The sequence below is a fragment of the Rhea pennata genome, chromosome 13 (genome assembly GCF_028389875.1).
Source record: "Rhea pennata isolate bPtePen1 chromosome 13, bPtePen1.pri, whole genome shotgun sequence".
NCBI lineage: Eukaryota > Metazoa > Chordata > Aves > Rheiformes > Rheidae > Rhea > Rhea pennata.
In genome coordinates, this window is record NC_084675.1 from 19265664 (window position 1) to 19282215 (window position 16552).

A 16552-nucleotide genomic window follows, 5' to 3' on the forward strand; every position below is an offset into this window, starting at 1 on the left:
CCAGCGCTGACTGACCAAAGGCCATAATGTTTCTATCCTGATATTCCTTCAGATTGCTTTACTGCATGCTAAACAAATAGACAGTGCAGTCAGCTAGGATTTGGGGACATCTGTAGCAAGCACAAAATAGGATCATTTCTTATATCTGATTGTATTAAACACATTTTTTTATATTAAATTAGCTAAACCACAATAATTAACCACAAAGAATCAGTTTTTATTCAGCTTTCACACATGTTTCTGAAGCAGTTATTATGCTCCTATGACAAGACCTAGATAATTGTAAGATTGGATTTTTTTTGGCTGGAAAAAAAGACAAGATTAGCAAACTTCTTTTGGAAGACAAATTAAGACTCAATCTGGTCAAGTGTCAAACTGTAAATGCTGCCCAACACTTGGCATGCTCTAGGAAAAAAAGGTATTGCTACCAAACCCTCTATTTTTAAATAAGCTTGATAAAAAAAATAAAATTCAACAAAAAGGATTTTATCTCTCTTCTTTTCCCAGTTTATTTTTAGAATAGTAAAAAAAGTTCCTGTTTTTTTCCCCTTTTGATGAGTGCAAAGGTTTTCACTGCATAATAAAACAAAAAGCAGTAAAAGTTGAATTGCCTTACCAGATTGGAAAAAGCTCATCTTTACTCAACATGCTTTTTTCAGATATGATCATAAAATGTAAATACTGTTGCTCTCAGTAGCACATGACATATCCTATTCTTGTACAACATTAAAAATGGCTAATGGGCTTAATGCCCCATACTCACTAAAAGTTACTCAGAGAGGAAAGGATGTATGACATCCACTATACACATCCACTTTGAAAAAGTGTTTTGTCATGTGGACAGCAGAAATTTCAATGAGAACAGACTCAGATTTACATTACATAGCAAAAAATCCAAGCAATCTCCAGTTCATGGTACTGTATTTGGTAGGTAACATTTCTCTTAACTCCAGTTGTGCAGTTCACATTAATCCTGGGGTTTTAAGAACATTTTCTTAGTTTTGCTAGGTCTTGTGTTACTATTCTCATCTTCATCTTCATCCTCGAGTACACGCTGGTCTCTCTTTTTCAAGAATTTCTTCCCTATTGTTCCTACTAATGTTTGGTATCTGTAAAGAAAAAAAAAAAAAAAAAAAAAAAAAAAAAAAAAGGATAGCTTTTAGTAGAGACCAGAGAAAGTCTCAGTGCAACAAATCAGAAATCTAATCAACAGTTTAACTAGCATTTAAAAAAAAAAAGAAGTCAGAGAAGCCTTTCTCACCAGTGTAAATATAAGCACTGTATATTATTTATTCTGACAGTTTTGGTCTCTTAGCAATCTGCAGCCCTGATGGAGTTTGCACAGAACACATGGGTATCAAAGGGCAGAAAACAGTTACAAGATCTTCTACTTCTCATCACTCCTAGAAGTGATGAGGATTCCACTGAACACACAGCAGAATTCTTAGAAAATCAGTTCGGTGAGGTATCAAAGGTTGGTTGGCTTGCTTTGTTTTTGGGAGTTCCCCCCGCACACACATAATGCAGTAAAATATCATCTTCCTGGCCAATACTGACTGTATCATAAAATACAACTTACCTTCTGGCCATTTCTTCATCTGACACATCCGCCTCCATCTTATCATCCACTTCAATTTCTTCTTTCTTGGACTTAGAGTTCATTTGTACCATTAACTTCTGAAAAAGAAGCAGGAAATAGTGACAGTGTTAGAATTACATATTCAAGCTATGTTGATATTCACCGGTAAAAAAAAAAATGTAAAAGATGGAATCAATTTAATACTGCTTTTCCTCATTTGCTGTATCATACTCAGGCTAGACCACAGTGTTACCAGTACCCTTGAAGAAAAGGCAACATGCTTCCTTGTTACTCATTGGAGCTTAAGAGTTTGGCTTCTGGAAAGAGGCAACACAGTTTTTAGTGAACTGTACTATTCAAAGAACCTGCAGGGCATGGCAGACACCTTCAAGAGATCGGGCAATAAGACCCTAATAAATTTTTCCTTGTGATGCTAGCACATAGTTCTTGAAATGGTTTTGTATGAAAGGACATGATAGCTATATGGCTTTACAGTAAACTGCTAGATAAAAAACACGAAGCCGTGATATGCCACATCACAGTGAGAAGTAGTTCAAAATAACCAGAAGAATTTCCTGGTAAAACACCTTGCACAACCTTTTCCATACTCTTGCTTCAATTCAGCGTAACATTTTTAATGTACTGCCATCAGCATGAATCATACCAGAAAGAAATTAAAGACTTTCCTGCCCTGAAGAATTTAAGCTTTGAAACTTCAAGCCCTCATTTACACAAGTAAGTGCTGAATAAACAGGGCTGAATGCTTGTATGATCGGGCTCTAAATTAAATGGCAGGTGGTAAAAAAGTGAGCTCAGTCCACTGTTTTGATGAGCAGCACGAGGGACAGTTTCCTCACTTCAGGGAAGGAAAACCTGCAGGAGTCATGCAATTACTGGCCATCAACACAAGGAGATGAAAAGCTTCTATTTATCAGATGTTGCATTGATCATCAACATTTCCTTTGAATCAGTTTTCCCTAGTTGACGTACATGGGAGAATTTATGGAAGGTGCTGCGAGTGCCAAACAGCGGGCAGTGCAAACATTAAACCCCCATCTTCAAGGGTTTCAATTCTAATGTGGGAACATCTCAAAACAAAACATTTAAGTGGTACCTCAATTTCCGGATTGAATCCTTTAAAGGACATTCTGCCATAAAGTAGATCCTCACATGGCATAAAGCTCCTTTCTTCTATTATAAAGCTCCTGCATGAAACCCCAAAGCCAGCATTTGTCAAACAGTGTGCTTTAATATAATCAAATTAAACAAATGCAAAAAGCATTCATTGTCATCCCCCATACAAATAAACAAAACCACAGTGTATTTTATACCATCAACTACCATCTGAAGCTTAATTGCTCTGATAAATCTTTCAGCACAAGGAGCTTGGAGTGCAAAGGAAGACTTTTTGCCAAGATAGCTGTGCCAGTTCCACAAGCAAAATTAACTCTCCTGACAAAAAGCACACTCTGCTGGTATGATTCCATCTACATTACTGCTTTTGCCAGAATAAAAATACCACATAAATATCACTCTCCTATACCAGCAAAAGCCTCTAATTAATTTTTCATTGTGATATCAGACCTGGCATTAGTTGAGTCTGTCAGGATATAATAATTCTCTGTTCAGCTGAGAAAGATCTCTCCTTTTCCCTCCTTTTTTCCTCTTTAATGAGCATGGAGCGAGGGAAGAAGCATGACCCTGAGGCGTTCATAATACACACCTTAGATAAAAGTACTTCCTTGAATTGTTCCCTCTTATCTTCTCACACATGTGCATCCCTCCCTCAACTTCTTCATCTCCCATATAAAACAAACTCCTAAAGTCATAGAAGAGTGAGGCTGAAGAGATCACCAAGTTCATTCTCCTGCCTCAAGGCAGGATCAGCTAAATACCCGCCACGAACAGCAGAGGTCTGTCAAAGCTGTCCTCTAAAGGCTTCCAATGATGAAGACTCCACAGTCTCCCTAGACAACCTATTCCAGTGCTTCACTAGCCTTATTGTTAGAAAAATTTCCCCAATATCCAACTGGAATCCTCCCTGCTGCAACTGAAGTTCAGTTAACTTTCTGTAATATCCTCTACAGTCATGAAAAATAGTTTATCAAAACCTTATTCAACTATAGTTAATTTCCTAGATCCCATCTGTTTGAAAATGATATATCTTCTTCCCCAATGGAATTTTTGTCCTCCTCTGAAAGGACAAAAAAAAAAAAAAAAAAAAAAAAATCAAGATACTTTTGAAGTAGTTCAATTACTATTTACAGCATGATTCTTAATAGCAGGAATGGACATTTGCTTCCTTATGAGCTAAGGTTTCCTTTGTGTTGTCTATTATCTCTCCTATTTCAAAAACAGGATTTGAGCTAGACTACAGAAGACAGAGCTGCCCTGAATAGATCCAATCATGTGACTGGAGCTAAACTTGCTCACAAAAGGTTTCAAACTTCTTTTCTCCCAAATGAAGAGAAAAACCAGCACTGAGTTGGTCCCTGAAAGAAACTAATTACATGTATCTAGGAGAAACTGTGAGTGCAAGAAAATAACACACACAAGAAATGAAAGACAGTCAAATTCTGGACTAGGCAACCTTGAGAATGTCCTTTAAAATACAGAGCTGAAATACCAATCTGTCACTATTTTTGCTTATGTTGATTGGTTACTTAACCTCCCCTCCCCCCAAAAAAAAACCAACCAAAAAACAGAAAAACACTATTAGCTTCCTGAAACAACTTCTAAAAAAGATTGTACTCCCACTCCACAACAATACAATGATGATAAGAATTATCAAAGTGAACAAGCTTACTCTTTCTCCTTAAGATCTGGTAAATCGAGAAACCAGTGTTCTTCACTAATTATCTTCTTTTCTTCCTCTTCTAGTTGTTTTTTAGTTTGTGAATCCAAGCCTCTCTGCATGAACTAAAAAGAAAAGACCCATAAGCACACAGCTAGATTTTTCTACATCACATTCATTCCTGCTTATGTTCTAAACATGCAATAATTTTATGACAACAATTACCATGAAATAACATTCAACAGTTGATGCAACAAGTAAATGCTTTTTGTGTCTTTTTCTGTGTTCAATCTGAATTAGGGCAATAGACAGTGTAAAATAAGCAGCTGCTGATCTATAGCTATCTATTCCAAGTTAGCAGTCAACCACATCTATATTCAGATACAAAAGCACAGACATGCCCTGTTCACTTTTGATGGTTCTGAATTGTTACATCCCACGACCCCTCAACTCTGCAAAGATTCTTCTCATGTTTCAGCAGAGGCCAGAAAAAAAATGTAGTAATATAAATATTAGAAACAAACATTACCCACACAAGTGGCACTGGAGTTCTGAACTGGAGCTTGGTCATACTAGGTTGGCATCTTTTTGAAAGATCTATTCTTTCAACCATTTTCCTCTTGTTTTCTAAAACTTCAGATTTTATTTTACAGACAGGTTTTCCCTTATAACCCAGAAGGCTAGAAGATACCTTTAGAAGTGAAAAGAGTAATTAAGGCTATGAAAAGGAGTATTCCTCTGCATCCAGTTGTGTAGAAGGAAGCTGTTTCCCAATTTAACATCTCATCAGTGACCCACCGATCTACCAATAAGGCAGTATGTGTGAGCACTTGTTAATTCACATCAGGCAGACTCTGACGAGTTAACTGAATTTATAATAGAAATAGTTTAGGGTAAGATAACTCATTTTGCCTAATATAAGGACATTGCTCAGAACTGCTCCCTTGGCTATCACCTTCGGCAGAGGGCGGGAACAGGCAGAGAGGAGCAGTAGCTTCTTTCACTACTGGGAGTAGAAGAGGGCATCTGTCACAGCCCATGACAGATTGCTGAGAGAGCAAACCTATGGATCTGAGATATGTGAAACATTCCTTGTATTTCAATTTGCATCATCTCCAGTGCCTGAGCCAACTGCCAATTTAAGCATCAACAATGTTAGCCCATTTCACCAAACATGCTGGGAAAAAAAAAGGGGGGGGGGACTCTTTACAACTTTACAGTAATAATCCTTATATTCTCACATCCCTAGGAGCTGGGACCTCCCTTTGAGTCTAGAGAAAGCCTTTGAATAACCTTATCTGTCAGGGGAATGCATTTATACCAATACAATCCCAGCAAGAGACTATTCTATCAGTAAATTTGATACACATTTGTGTACGAAAATTGCTATGCGGCCATCAAAGCATACCTGTATAACTGCATGTGCAACACTGCAGAAGTATTTCATAGCAACTAATTCTACCCCTCTCATTTACAGCAATATCACGCCTGTGTTTAGATAAGCCTGCACGCTGACAGTGGGGCACATCTGTATCTTGAACAGCAGCAGAGATTCAGACATACTTCTGGTCCCAGCTAGAACAGACTTGGCTTGGCGATAAAGCCCAAGAAGGTGTCCCTAAACGCCTCTCTCAGACAGAATTCCCACATCACTGAGCTTATTAATAAGAAAAAAAATCTCCCTTTTCAGTCTTTACAAAATGCCTACAGCAAGACAAAACAGAAAACCTGAAGTAAAAGCTAGTGCAAGCGTCTCATTTCCCATTAATATTTCTATTTGCATACATGTGTACAAGTTAATGAAAGAAAAATTGACTTTTGTTTTCCGAGTCAGCTCAAAACATGTCAAAGCTTTCTAATTAAAATTACAGTATCTGCTTGAGAAAAATAAGGGAATCTATCATGTGGAAAACTATATTGCTCATGGAAATTGGTTAGCCAGTCAGAAGTCTCAACAGGAGAAATTTTGTTACAAGCACCCAATTAAATAATCATTTCACATTACATTTTAAAGATTATGTTCCTACAGATTACCACAGGGAACAACTAGATTAAAAAAAACATGTGATCATATTTATCTAAAATATAAACATGCATGAATGAATTAAAAAAAAATGCCAATTGCGGTAGACCCAGAATATGCAAGTCATTAGCGGAGCTGCTATTTGGATCAGTTTACCCAAACTGATCAGAATCTGAATCAAATGGTGCAAGAATTAAAAGCATGAGTCACACTTTGACACCAAGAGGAGAGCGCACAGAGTTTGACAATTAATGCAATGGGCTTTAACAGCACTGCCACTGACCATACCACCTTCCAGGCCCAGCTAACAGAGGATTTGCCCATAGAACTATGATAATACATCTTATCAGTACATGCAGAGGCAGCTGTCAAACAATTAATTAAAACACTGCTAAACAAGGAGATCTGTAGAAGGCAGATGGTAAATACGACCTTTACAAGATCTACTCAAAAGAGACTCAAAGCACATCTACTGCTCAGACTAAACCAGCAAATGTCATGGCACGGCATTCAAATGCCTGTTCTACAGCCTTCCAAGGAAGGCACCTGAAAACTGGCTTCTAAAGGCTCTTGAGGGTTAATAAACTGACAAAACCAGTAGCAGAAATTTCACTTAAAACGAATGTTTTACATTACAATTAGTAACCCAGGTTAAGGGAGTCCTACTCTGTCACGAGCTGCTGGCTAACTATCCAAAACATCTACCTGCTTTTGAAAATGAGGAAAGTTATGCTTGGTTCCCTCTGTGCACCAATTTTAGTCTTTCATTAGCAGAATCTGTTAACTGTGGTAAATATTCCACCCATCTTACTACAGCAGAATCCACTTGACATGGAAGATCAAACTGAGTCAGCTAAACTCCTTTCCACTGGCATCTCGAGAAAAACAGGGTAACGGGTAGATCACTATTTCATTAATGGCCTCTGTGTTTATGGGTTGAGAAAAAGAGAAGGGAGAGGTGGTTGAAACTGATGTTCTGATGAGGTATCTTATAAGCAATCAATGCAACCAGACAAAATAGGCACACAACAAAGCAAAGGAGTATCAAGAGTAAAAGCTCCCTCAAATAAGGCAAGTAGCATTAATATTTTAATAATAAGGAAAAAAAAAAAGTCTAAGAAGAAGGAGAAGGAGGAGGTGGAAAGTAGTCTGAGAAGAAGTTTGAGAAGGAGAAGGTGGAAAGCAGCTTGAGAAGAAGTCTAAGAAGGAAGCGGCAGCAGAGAAGACGAAAGAAATCCAAGGAGGAGGCAGAGGAGAGGTAAGAAAGGAAGTCTGAGGAGGAGGTAAGAAGGGAAGTGTAATCATTTTTTATTCATGATCAACAACCTGCCCGCAGAGGAACCGGAGGGCTCAGGCCTGCTGCCGAAGGGGAGCGGGCTGCCAGGGTGACGCAGGCGCCCCGGCCCGGCCCCGCACGACACCAGGGGCGAGCGGCTGGAGACGTTTAAAAAAAAACCCAAACCCGTTTTTTTTTTTTTTTTTTAAAAAAAAAAAAAAAAAAAAAAAAAACATGCGCTATGGGACAGTCGCCCCATGCAGGGTTGCGTATGAAAGAGGTGCAGAAAGCGGCTGCAGGCGCGGCCTGGGGCGGCCCCGCACCGCGCGGCGGCCTCGGCCCTGCCCTGCCCGGCCTCGCCGCCGCCCCCCCGCCCGGCCCGGCCTCGCCGCCGCCGCCCCCCTCCCCCCTCGGCCCGGCCCGGCCCGGCCCGGCCCCGCACAGCCCCCGCGGCCGCCCCACCTTCATGCGCAGCAGGTTCTTGGAGAGCTTGGCCTTCACCTCCGCCGCCATGGCGGCCGCCAGCAGGCCGCGGCCGGTCCCCGCCCTCGCGTAGCGCCGCCGCCGCCGCCGCCGCGAGCAGGGGGAGGGCGGGAGGGAGGCGCCGCGGGGGCGGCCCCAGGCCGGGCTCCGCCCGCTTCTCCTTAAAAACGACCCTGAGGAAACTGGGGCGGCGGGAGGTTGGTCTGGGGGCGGTTACAGGGGAGGAGCGGGGAGATGCTGATTTTTTTCTTGTGTCGGCGTTTGGAGTCTGCGCGGCTGCTTAGCTGTCGTGTTTGGAAGCAAGCGTTGACTTTTACTTGGGAGAAAAATAAAAACAAAATAGTCACGCGATTAAAACCAAAAACTGACTGAATTGAAAGTTACTATAGAAAACTTTGAGCGTGTTATTCGCCCTGAATCGTGGCGGTTGACTTTGGCCCTGGCGTTGGCCCTGGTAGCCTGAGAAGAAATCTTAATACCGAATTTCCAGTTGACGTCCAAATCACGAGCAGGAACCACCATTTCCATGTGCATCCTGATAAATTGGATTGCCGATGCCTGTTTGGGCATTCAGGGCATAAACCAGGCAATAACCTAAGAAGAGTGAGGGTGCGGTATTCGAAAGCATAATGAACGGGGTGCACAAAAAGACAATCTGGGGAAAAAATGATCCCATGTATCCAAAAGGGAGGTCAAAGTGAGCTTGGAGAACATGGGTAAAGATTTATGTTCTAACAGAGTCCACAAAAACGTGTAATGAAGGGCAAAACCTTCAAGGAAAGGAGAAGGAAGAATTATCAATCTTAGTTGAGCTCCATAGGTTAAAATGATTGAAACACAGAGCCACAGCCACTTTTAGGACAGTGATAAAACTGCATTTAAGTAAGTAATTCTCATATATGTGGAGCACCCTCAATTCCAGGGCTTGAAAACGAGTAGAAAGTGCAGAAATGTTTCTGAAATTAAAGGCCCCAGCCACAAAGTCTGAGTGTGGCACATAACTCCCACTTCATTTAGCCCCGTCGGGTTTAGATCTTTTTTTTCACTTTAACATTTATCAGCTCTTTCCTGCAAAAGAAAGCTGGGCAGTTGTTCTCAGTTTTACAAATATAAATATGCATCAAAGAATGAGTATATTTGTCTTAGTGAATGATCAGAATAAACCAATGCGGGAGAGCTGTTAATTAATATAATGGCATAATACATCCAGTATCTTGCTATTTTTGGTGTTATTTTCAATTTGCTGTGCATTCTAAAAATGCTTTTGTTGATCGCTGCTGTGCATTTGAGCCCTGAGCGTTTAATTGCATGGCCTTCAATGTCACTCAGGTCTTTTTTTCTCAAGAGTTTCAGTCAATTTACAGTCCAGGAACGTACTTCAAATGATTCCTTCTGAATACGTTACTGTGCATCTGTCAACATTTCCCCAGCCTTTGCACTGCTGCGTTGCCGGGCTTTGTTCGAGGCCCTTCGCACCACTTCCTCCCCGTTCTGGCGTATCAACTCGTCTCATCTGTTCTTGCAGCCCGTTTCTTCAGCAAACTCTGCCTGCAGTATTTTTTTGGATGCAGCCACTGCACGTATCGGTTGCCTGATACCTTTGATGTTAAGGAGTGTGCTAGCACCAACTCTTTAATCTTTGGGAGCTGAGTATAATAATTTCCAACGCTATGCTGGAGTGTCAGTGCCTAGCTGCGAGGGGGGTAGGAGCGAGGGATTTTGAGCTCATCTAAATACAGGGTTTTTTTCTAGTGTTCCCTGGCAAGCAGGAGCTCTGGGTCCATGGCCGCAGCCTGGCTGCACCGTGTGACCTGACGGTGTCTCGGTGCAGGACCGCAGCCTTGCGCGGAGACGCGCGGCTTGCGTCTGCCCTGTACGACGGGATATCAGCTAACAGCCTGCCTCGGCGCGCCCAGGCCTGAAGGTAGAAGCATTTGGCAGTGAATGTAGTACAGGCTCTGTGATGTTTATTTAGAGAAGTAGGGATCGTAAAAAGGCTGCCACAGGATTTGATGTATTTCAGCCGTAAAAAAGTCGGAAGGAAATTTTTGGATTACGTCTTCCATCGCTGGAAGTGGATGGGGAGGTTGTAGATAACAATCAGCTGTCTCACGGACTGGATTATACTGTCTGGTAAATCCGAAGACACGCCACTGATGAGAGCAGAAATCTTTATGATTTACTGGCAGTGGTGGTGGGTAGGTGAGAGTAGCCCTGAAAATATTCCTGCTTCTGAGATAGAGGCAAGTTGGGAAAGATGCTCTGTCTAGAGAAGATGCCAGGGTCATCTGAAATGACAGTCAGACACTTCTTGCAGCCCTGACAGCTGTATGGCAACTCTGCTCTCAGCCAGAAAATTCAGTTATTTTTCAAAACGAAAATGCTCAGAAGATAATTCAGGGGAAAGATACTGCAACCCATCAAGGACTGTACTTTAAACAAACAGATAAAAAGATTTTTCTTCCTAGGCAATGCAGTCTCATCTCCCCCCAGTAATTACGGAAGTCAAATCGAACTTGTCATTAACATTATTTAAATAGTTATCTTTCTTTAAACAACACAAGTTACAGTTGTGGCTAGTTTCACGCCAATGGGCTCTAATCTGAGGTAACTCATAAGTTCTTTTTTCTGTAACTTTCATTTCTTCGTGTTGCTGTGGTATTGTGATTCCAGTGCAAACCAGGTCTCTCAAACCCTACATCAACCATCAGTTGACTAGATTTCTTATGAACGGCCTTTGAATATGAAGCACCGTTTTACACATCTCAAAATACTTGAAGCTATTTTTTCCCTATGGGAATCAAAATCCTTATAGTGTGACAGGTGAGTCATTCATTTGGGTCGAACTCCTTCACTATGTTTTAAGTGAGGCTATTATGTGTTTTTCTTTGTGAATGAGCAACAGCAGATGAGAGGTGCTGCTCCTGGAGGCTTGCTTGCATACCTGAAAGCATCGTGGGAGGCGCTGTGTGCTGTATCTGACAGGATGGAGTCAGAAATGCACAGTTTTGTACTCCGTGCTCTGTGCAGAAATAGCATGAAATTCTACAAGTGGTCGAGACCCATGTTTTTGAAGTGCAAGACTGAGTTTTTCTCTCTGTTGCTTCCATAAAGTTCTGCATCGCTAATGCATACAGCATATTGGTAGCTCTGAAGGTCCTGGGTGACCGGGGATTTGTTACAATATTCATTAGCCTTTGAGGCATGCATGTATAACCTGCCGGCCCGTGTGTGTTGCTCACTCCACTTTGTACCTAATCCACAGAGGATATGGGCTTGTTACAGCGCTCAGCCTCAGCGTGGCATTTCAGCTCAGAGCGTACTGACTCATCCTTCTAGCTTTTGAAGTCCCCTTTTTAAAACATGGCACCAGTTTAGGTTACAGCGTTGACACATGCAGAGTATTTTAAATCCTTGGCGAACTCCAAGATCTCCCTTGCTTGGGGAACTGTATACAAAGCCTGAAGCAGAAGCTAAGCTCATATAATTTGGGTTGCTCGTGTTTTCCTCTTAATAGCCTTGTGCAGTATCACAATTTACGCAGCGTGAAAAGGCATGACTTAAAACTGTACTTGCAGAAAAATAGAGTTACAAACCCTCCAGAATAACAAAGAAATGTTTTTATTTGAAGAAAGTGCTTGTTGTCAGTTTGGGAAAAGACAATTCATTTTAAGTGCGTTTGGCTGTCCCGATGGCAGGGTGACCTTTATGTGAATAAATACAGTAATTCCTTTTTGATTACAAAAAGGAGCAGCTTCATAATGGTAGCTCCCTATCTTCTACCATCACCTAAAGTGGAGCGGATAACAGATACCAGTCTGTTATTCTGTGGGCAAGCCTAAAAATTTGATCCTATGTTGCAGTGATTTGATATATCCCATTGTTAGGAGGCAGAGCAGAGAGAATGACAAAAGAACAGCTTAACATGTCCTTCTCTTTGCTTTCCTTTAAAAATCTAGAGGCTCTTAACTTTGGATTTGATGGAATCACAATTAAAAGAGAATAGGAAAATATCGCCTTCCATTTGTTAACCATAAAAATGCAATCCAGCAGGGCTGGTGGTAGTTTGCTATTTCCCAGGTCAATAAATGGCTCCCCTGACTTTAATAAACATTGATGCTGCAGGCTTATTCTACAGTGATTGAACCTTTTTATAGTTTCAGCTAGTCACATTTCATGAAAGGTTGAAGGGCTTTTTTGATTTTTTTTTCTTTTTCAAGGGGGTTGGTTCTGATTGATTAAATTGTCATTTTTTGAGTTAGTTGCTGAATTATAACTTGGCATTTTTAACCGTGTGATTTGTTTAAAGAGACAGCTTTTTGATATAGCAAACCAGCTGAGAATTTTTAAGCAGTAAAAGGAAATTTTACTCACTTTGTTCTCAGCCTTTCATCACTGCCTGAGAAAAAAGCTCCTGAAAACAATGTAGAGACTGTGATAATAAAGAAAAGGTACATAGATTCAAAGTCACTTTTTTATTTTATCATAGAGCTGATCTGTCTGGTAGTATATTGCTTCCGATTAGTATTTGGACACTTCCTTGTTGTTAACATATTTATCCTTCCATAGGGAAGAGTATCTATATTTATAGGTGTCTATATTTAAGAGATAGTTACTAAGATACAGAGAGATTTGTGTCAAATGACTTTCCAAATTCACAGGACAGCGTGTGATAATGCAGGGGAATGACCTTGGGTGTCCTGAACCCAGAGCTACATTTCTAACCATGGGACCACCCTTCCTCTGTACAAGCAGCTGGCCAAAGCACACATAAAGTATGCAAAACTATGCATCTCCAAGGGAATTAGAGATGCAAATGTGAGTGTTAACCAAGATAATATTAAGTGTAAATGACAGAACTATACTTTGGACTGACTGATTTAGTCCATGATAAGCACAGTAGATTTCTTTGCACCAAAATGATGGGCTCTGAACAACAGCAAGGCTTTTACCACCACCCCAACTGTACCGAGTCCCAAATGGAAGGGACTAAGACCTAGTAATACTTTTGATAGTGAGAAAATCACATCCCTGTGATGCGTTCATATACTCAGCTGCCACTCTTCTCTGTGGAGAGCTGCTTGGTTTCAGGGTCTTATTTTTCTCTTTCCTTCTCTCCCCCAATTTAAACCAGTACTGCAGACGGTAAAGCTGAAGTGGCTGAGGTTGACACGAAAAACGTGCTCAGAGTGAGGTTCACGTAAAAACCATGTTGCAGAATGTGTTTGAGAAGAAAGCATGACAGAACTGTCACGTAGCACCTAACTGTGTGTCTTCTGCTTTTGACTGACAGTGCTTGCAGGGGAAATGAAAAGATCTAATGAGCTGTTTAAGGGAGATCTTAAGTTTGTTTCACTGCAGTGTCTCCTTGGTTGGACCCCGAAACAGTAATTAGCAGTGGAAATCTCAGGGTATCAGTGAAGTCCAGTTATGTCTCTACTTGTACCATTTCACCTCTCTGGCTGTTACACCTTCTGCTCTGAAACTTAGGGCAGCACACAGCTGAATTTCAGCAGTGAGTTATATCCCTTGCCTCTCAATTTAATAGCATGATTCTGCAACCTACTCCCAATTCATCTGGGTTCCTTCCATTCTTTTTGCCTCTTTTTCTATGTTTCTGTACCATTGTTTCAAAATCTTTATATGTGCAAAAGAGGTGCACAGGAAGAGGGTGAATTGCAAAATTAACATTTACGCTTTTTACCTGCTGGGATTTCCTGAAAGTTTTTCACCAAGAAGACAGAGGTAAGCTCACTAACACCTCAGGATTAGAAGGAAGTGGTATGGAGAGCTGGGGTTATTTCCTTGTAGTCCTGATGGTGCTGGTTACCTTCAACCATAAGTGCTCATGGAGAAGCAAAGATGGGTCAGGAAGAAACTTTCCAGTCTGGAATACTGTACTGCTAGTGGGTGCTTTATGGCATGGCCATTTTCTGCGATGCCAACTAAAGATGATCACTAGAAGGAGGATGCTGCGGTAGGTGGCAGGTTACTGCTCTGATTCAGCATGTCCCACCTTGTGTTCCTAGCACCTTTGCTTCCAATCAGCTGAAGCTTTCACAGTGAGATGATGATATATGAGCAAACTTCTAATAACAACAGCAAAAAGTAAGTACTCTTCTGCAATTATTAGTAAACACACAATGATGTGATGGATTTTTTTAGAGAAGTTAGTCATTTTCATTTCAAAATCGTCTTGAGGCCATTTTGTCTAGTAGGAAGTAAGCTGTAACATGGAAAAGCATAAAACATTCATTAAAGCTGAAATGATTTATATCATAACATTATGAGGTAGCACACAACCTCAGTACAGTTCCTCAATGAATGTTTTCCTAATTTGCATAAGTAATTGACCTCTCATTAGCAACTCATTAGAAAAATTGAGGTGTTGTGACAAACGCAAACCCACTGCAACAGAAGCTCTGCATGTGAATAAATTATTGAAAACTCTAATGGATTCAAAATGAAGGGCCACAAGAACCCTGCTTTCTCTGACTGAAAAAAGAAAATATTTCATTTACATCAACAAGTGAAGCACTTTTCTGTGAGCATATGTAGATGCGTATTCAACAGTCCTTAAGCCCATACTTTGACTCTTGACTGTGCAGTCAGATTTTCAAGCATGATGAACATTCACATATTCTGTTACAAGTAATTGCATAGGAAAAGAAATTAGCCAAGTGGTTTAGCTATGTACGTAAGACCCTAGTAAGGATACAGACACCAAAGTTGGAAAATCTGAATACAAATTTTGGCACATGGACTAAATGCATGGCTCAATTTTTTTGGCTATGAGTGGTCTTCTCAAAAGGGTGATGTCTGCCTTATCCTTTCCATAGCCACTATTAACCAACATATGAATGTTAAAAAGCTCAGATAACAAAATTTGAACATATCAGAGTGTTAATTTAAATAACCTTCTATACCTTTAAGGACAAATCCATCAATTTCAAGCCAGATTTTTGTCAGTGTAAGAAGTGAGGCAGATAGTTAACATAAAGTTTTAAAAGCTTCCGGACCCCTCTCCCCTCCCCAAAAAATCCCAAATCAAAATCATTTCTTTTTCAATAAGGTCCTTAAAGTCCAGGTGCCTATCTGAAACATATTTCAAAGTAACTGGGCTTATAGGTTCCAAGTCAGCTTTTCATTACAAAGCTACGTGAGGATGAGAAAGCGAGAAAAATCCTTGTCCGAAAATCTTGTACGACCAAGAGGAGATGAACTGATGAACCTCCACAACCTTCTGCAGAATCCAGTTAAGCGATTGCAGTGCCTGAGCAAGGGATAAACGCAATGGAGCAATAATGTAAAACAATGGGGAAAAAGCTGCTGGCCTAGGACACCCTGGGATGAGAGCCAATGAGAATTACACTTTTCCTCATTTGAGTAGAGTATCTATTTCTGGCTGTCACCCTGGGACAAGTTTGGGATTTTTTTCTGAGTTTGCCTGCTTTGGTATTATTTTTTATATCATGGAGTACACGTTTTCAGGATCATAGAATCAGCAAGGTTGGAAGGGACCTCTGGAGATCATCTAGTCCAACCTCCCTGCTCAGCAGTGTCACCTAGAGCATGGTAGACAGGGTTTCATCCAGGCAGGCCTTGAAGATCTCCAGAGAAGGAGACTCCACAACCTCTCTGGGCAGCCTGTTCCAGTGCTCTGTCACCCTCGCAGTGAAGAAATTCCCCCTCACGTTCAGGCAGAACTTCCTGTGCTTCAATTTCTGCCCATTGCCTCTTGTCCTGTCACACGGGACAACTGAAAAGAGTCTGTCCCTGTCCCCATATACATCTAAAGAAGGAAATGGGCTATTGCATAGCACTGTTTCTATATAGGTGAGTATTTTGCTGTGCCAAACAAACATAGAAGAAGCATAGAAATGATGGCAAAGAATTTCCTGTTATAGGAGAAAAATGGATTTTAAAGGAGAGATAATAAGTAAACAGTGACATTTCTGTTTACAGGCTTGCACACCATGCCATGGGACTATAGCAAGTGACTAGTTTTGTGACATTGATTCCTGTATCTTTTTTCTAATAGTGCAGATTTTTGCAATTTGAAGCCCTGGTGGTTGGTTTCAGTCCAAATTTAGAGTAAAATCTGCTCTATAATGGCATGTGGCACCAGAGGGCACCTCTTGCTAGAGCCACGATTGAGCTGATTTGCAGGGCCAGTTGGGAAACCAAACACAGTATGAAAACCCGAAAGCTGAGCATACGTTACTCCCACACCTGTATCACGTTCAACATCTCCCCTAGGATTTGCAGCAATTAAGTTTTAAAAATCCTGGGCAACCACTAAATTGAGGTAAACCTCACAGAAAAGTTTGTTATTAAGTCTCTCTGCATAGTGCTGTGTGCTCTCCATCAGAGCCCACACTTTCCCGCGCAGCCACA

General features: G+C 41.0%; 1 protein-coding gene across 1 annotated transcript; it reads right to left on the reverse strand.

The window, feature by feature from the left end:
• Positions 1-196: 196 nt before the first annotated feature.
• MPHOSPH6 (M-phase phosphoprotein 6) lies at positions 197-8249 on the reverse strand. The gene is made up of 5 exons (XM_062586389.1): positions 8135-8249; positions 4386-4498; positions 2694-2784; positions 1580-1677; positions 197-1109 (listed from the first exon to the last, which is right to left on the reverse strand). Exons 1-5 carry the CDS (start codon positions 8183-8185, stop codon positions 968-970), a joined length of 495 nt encoding a protein of 164 aa, XP_062442373.1. The 5' UTR covers positions 8186-8249; the 3' UTR covers positions 197-967.
• Positions 8250-16552: the final 8303 nt, after the last annotated feature.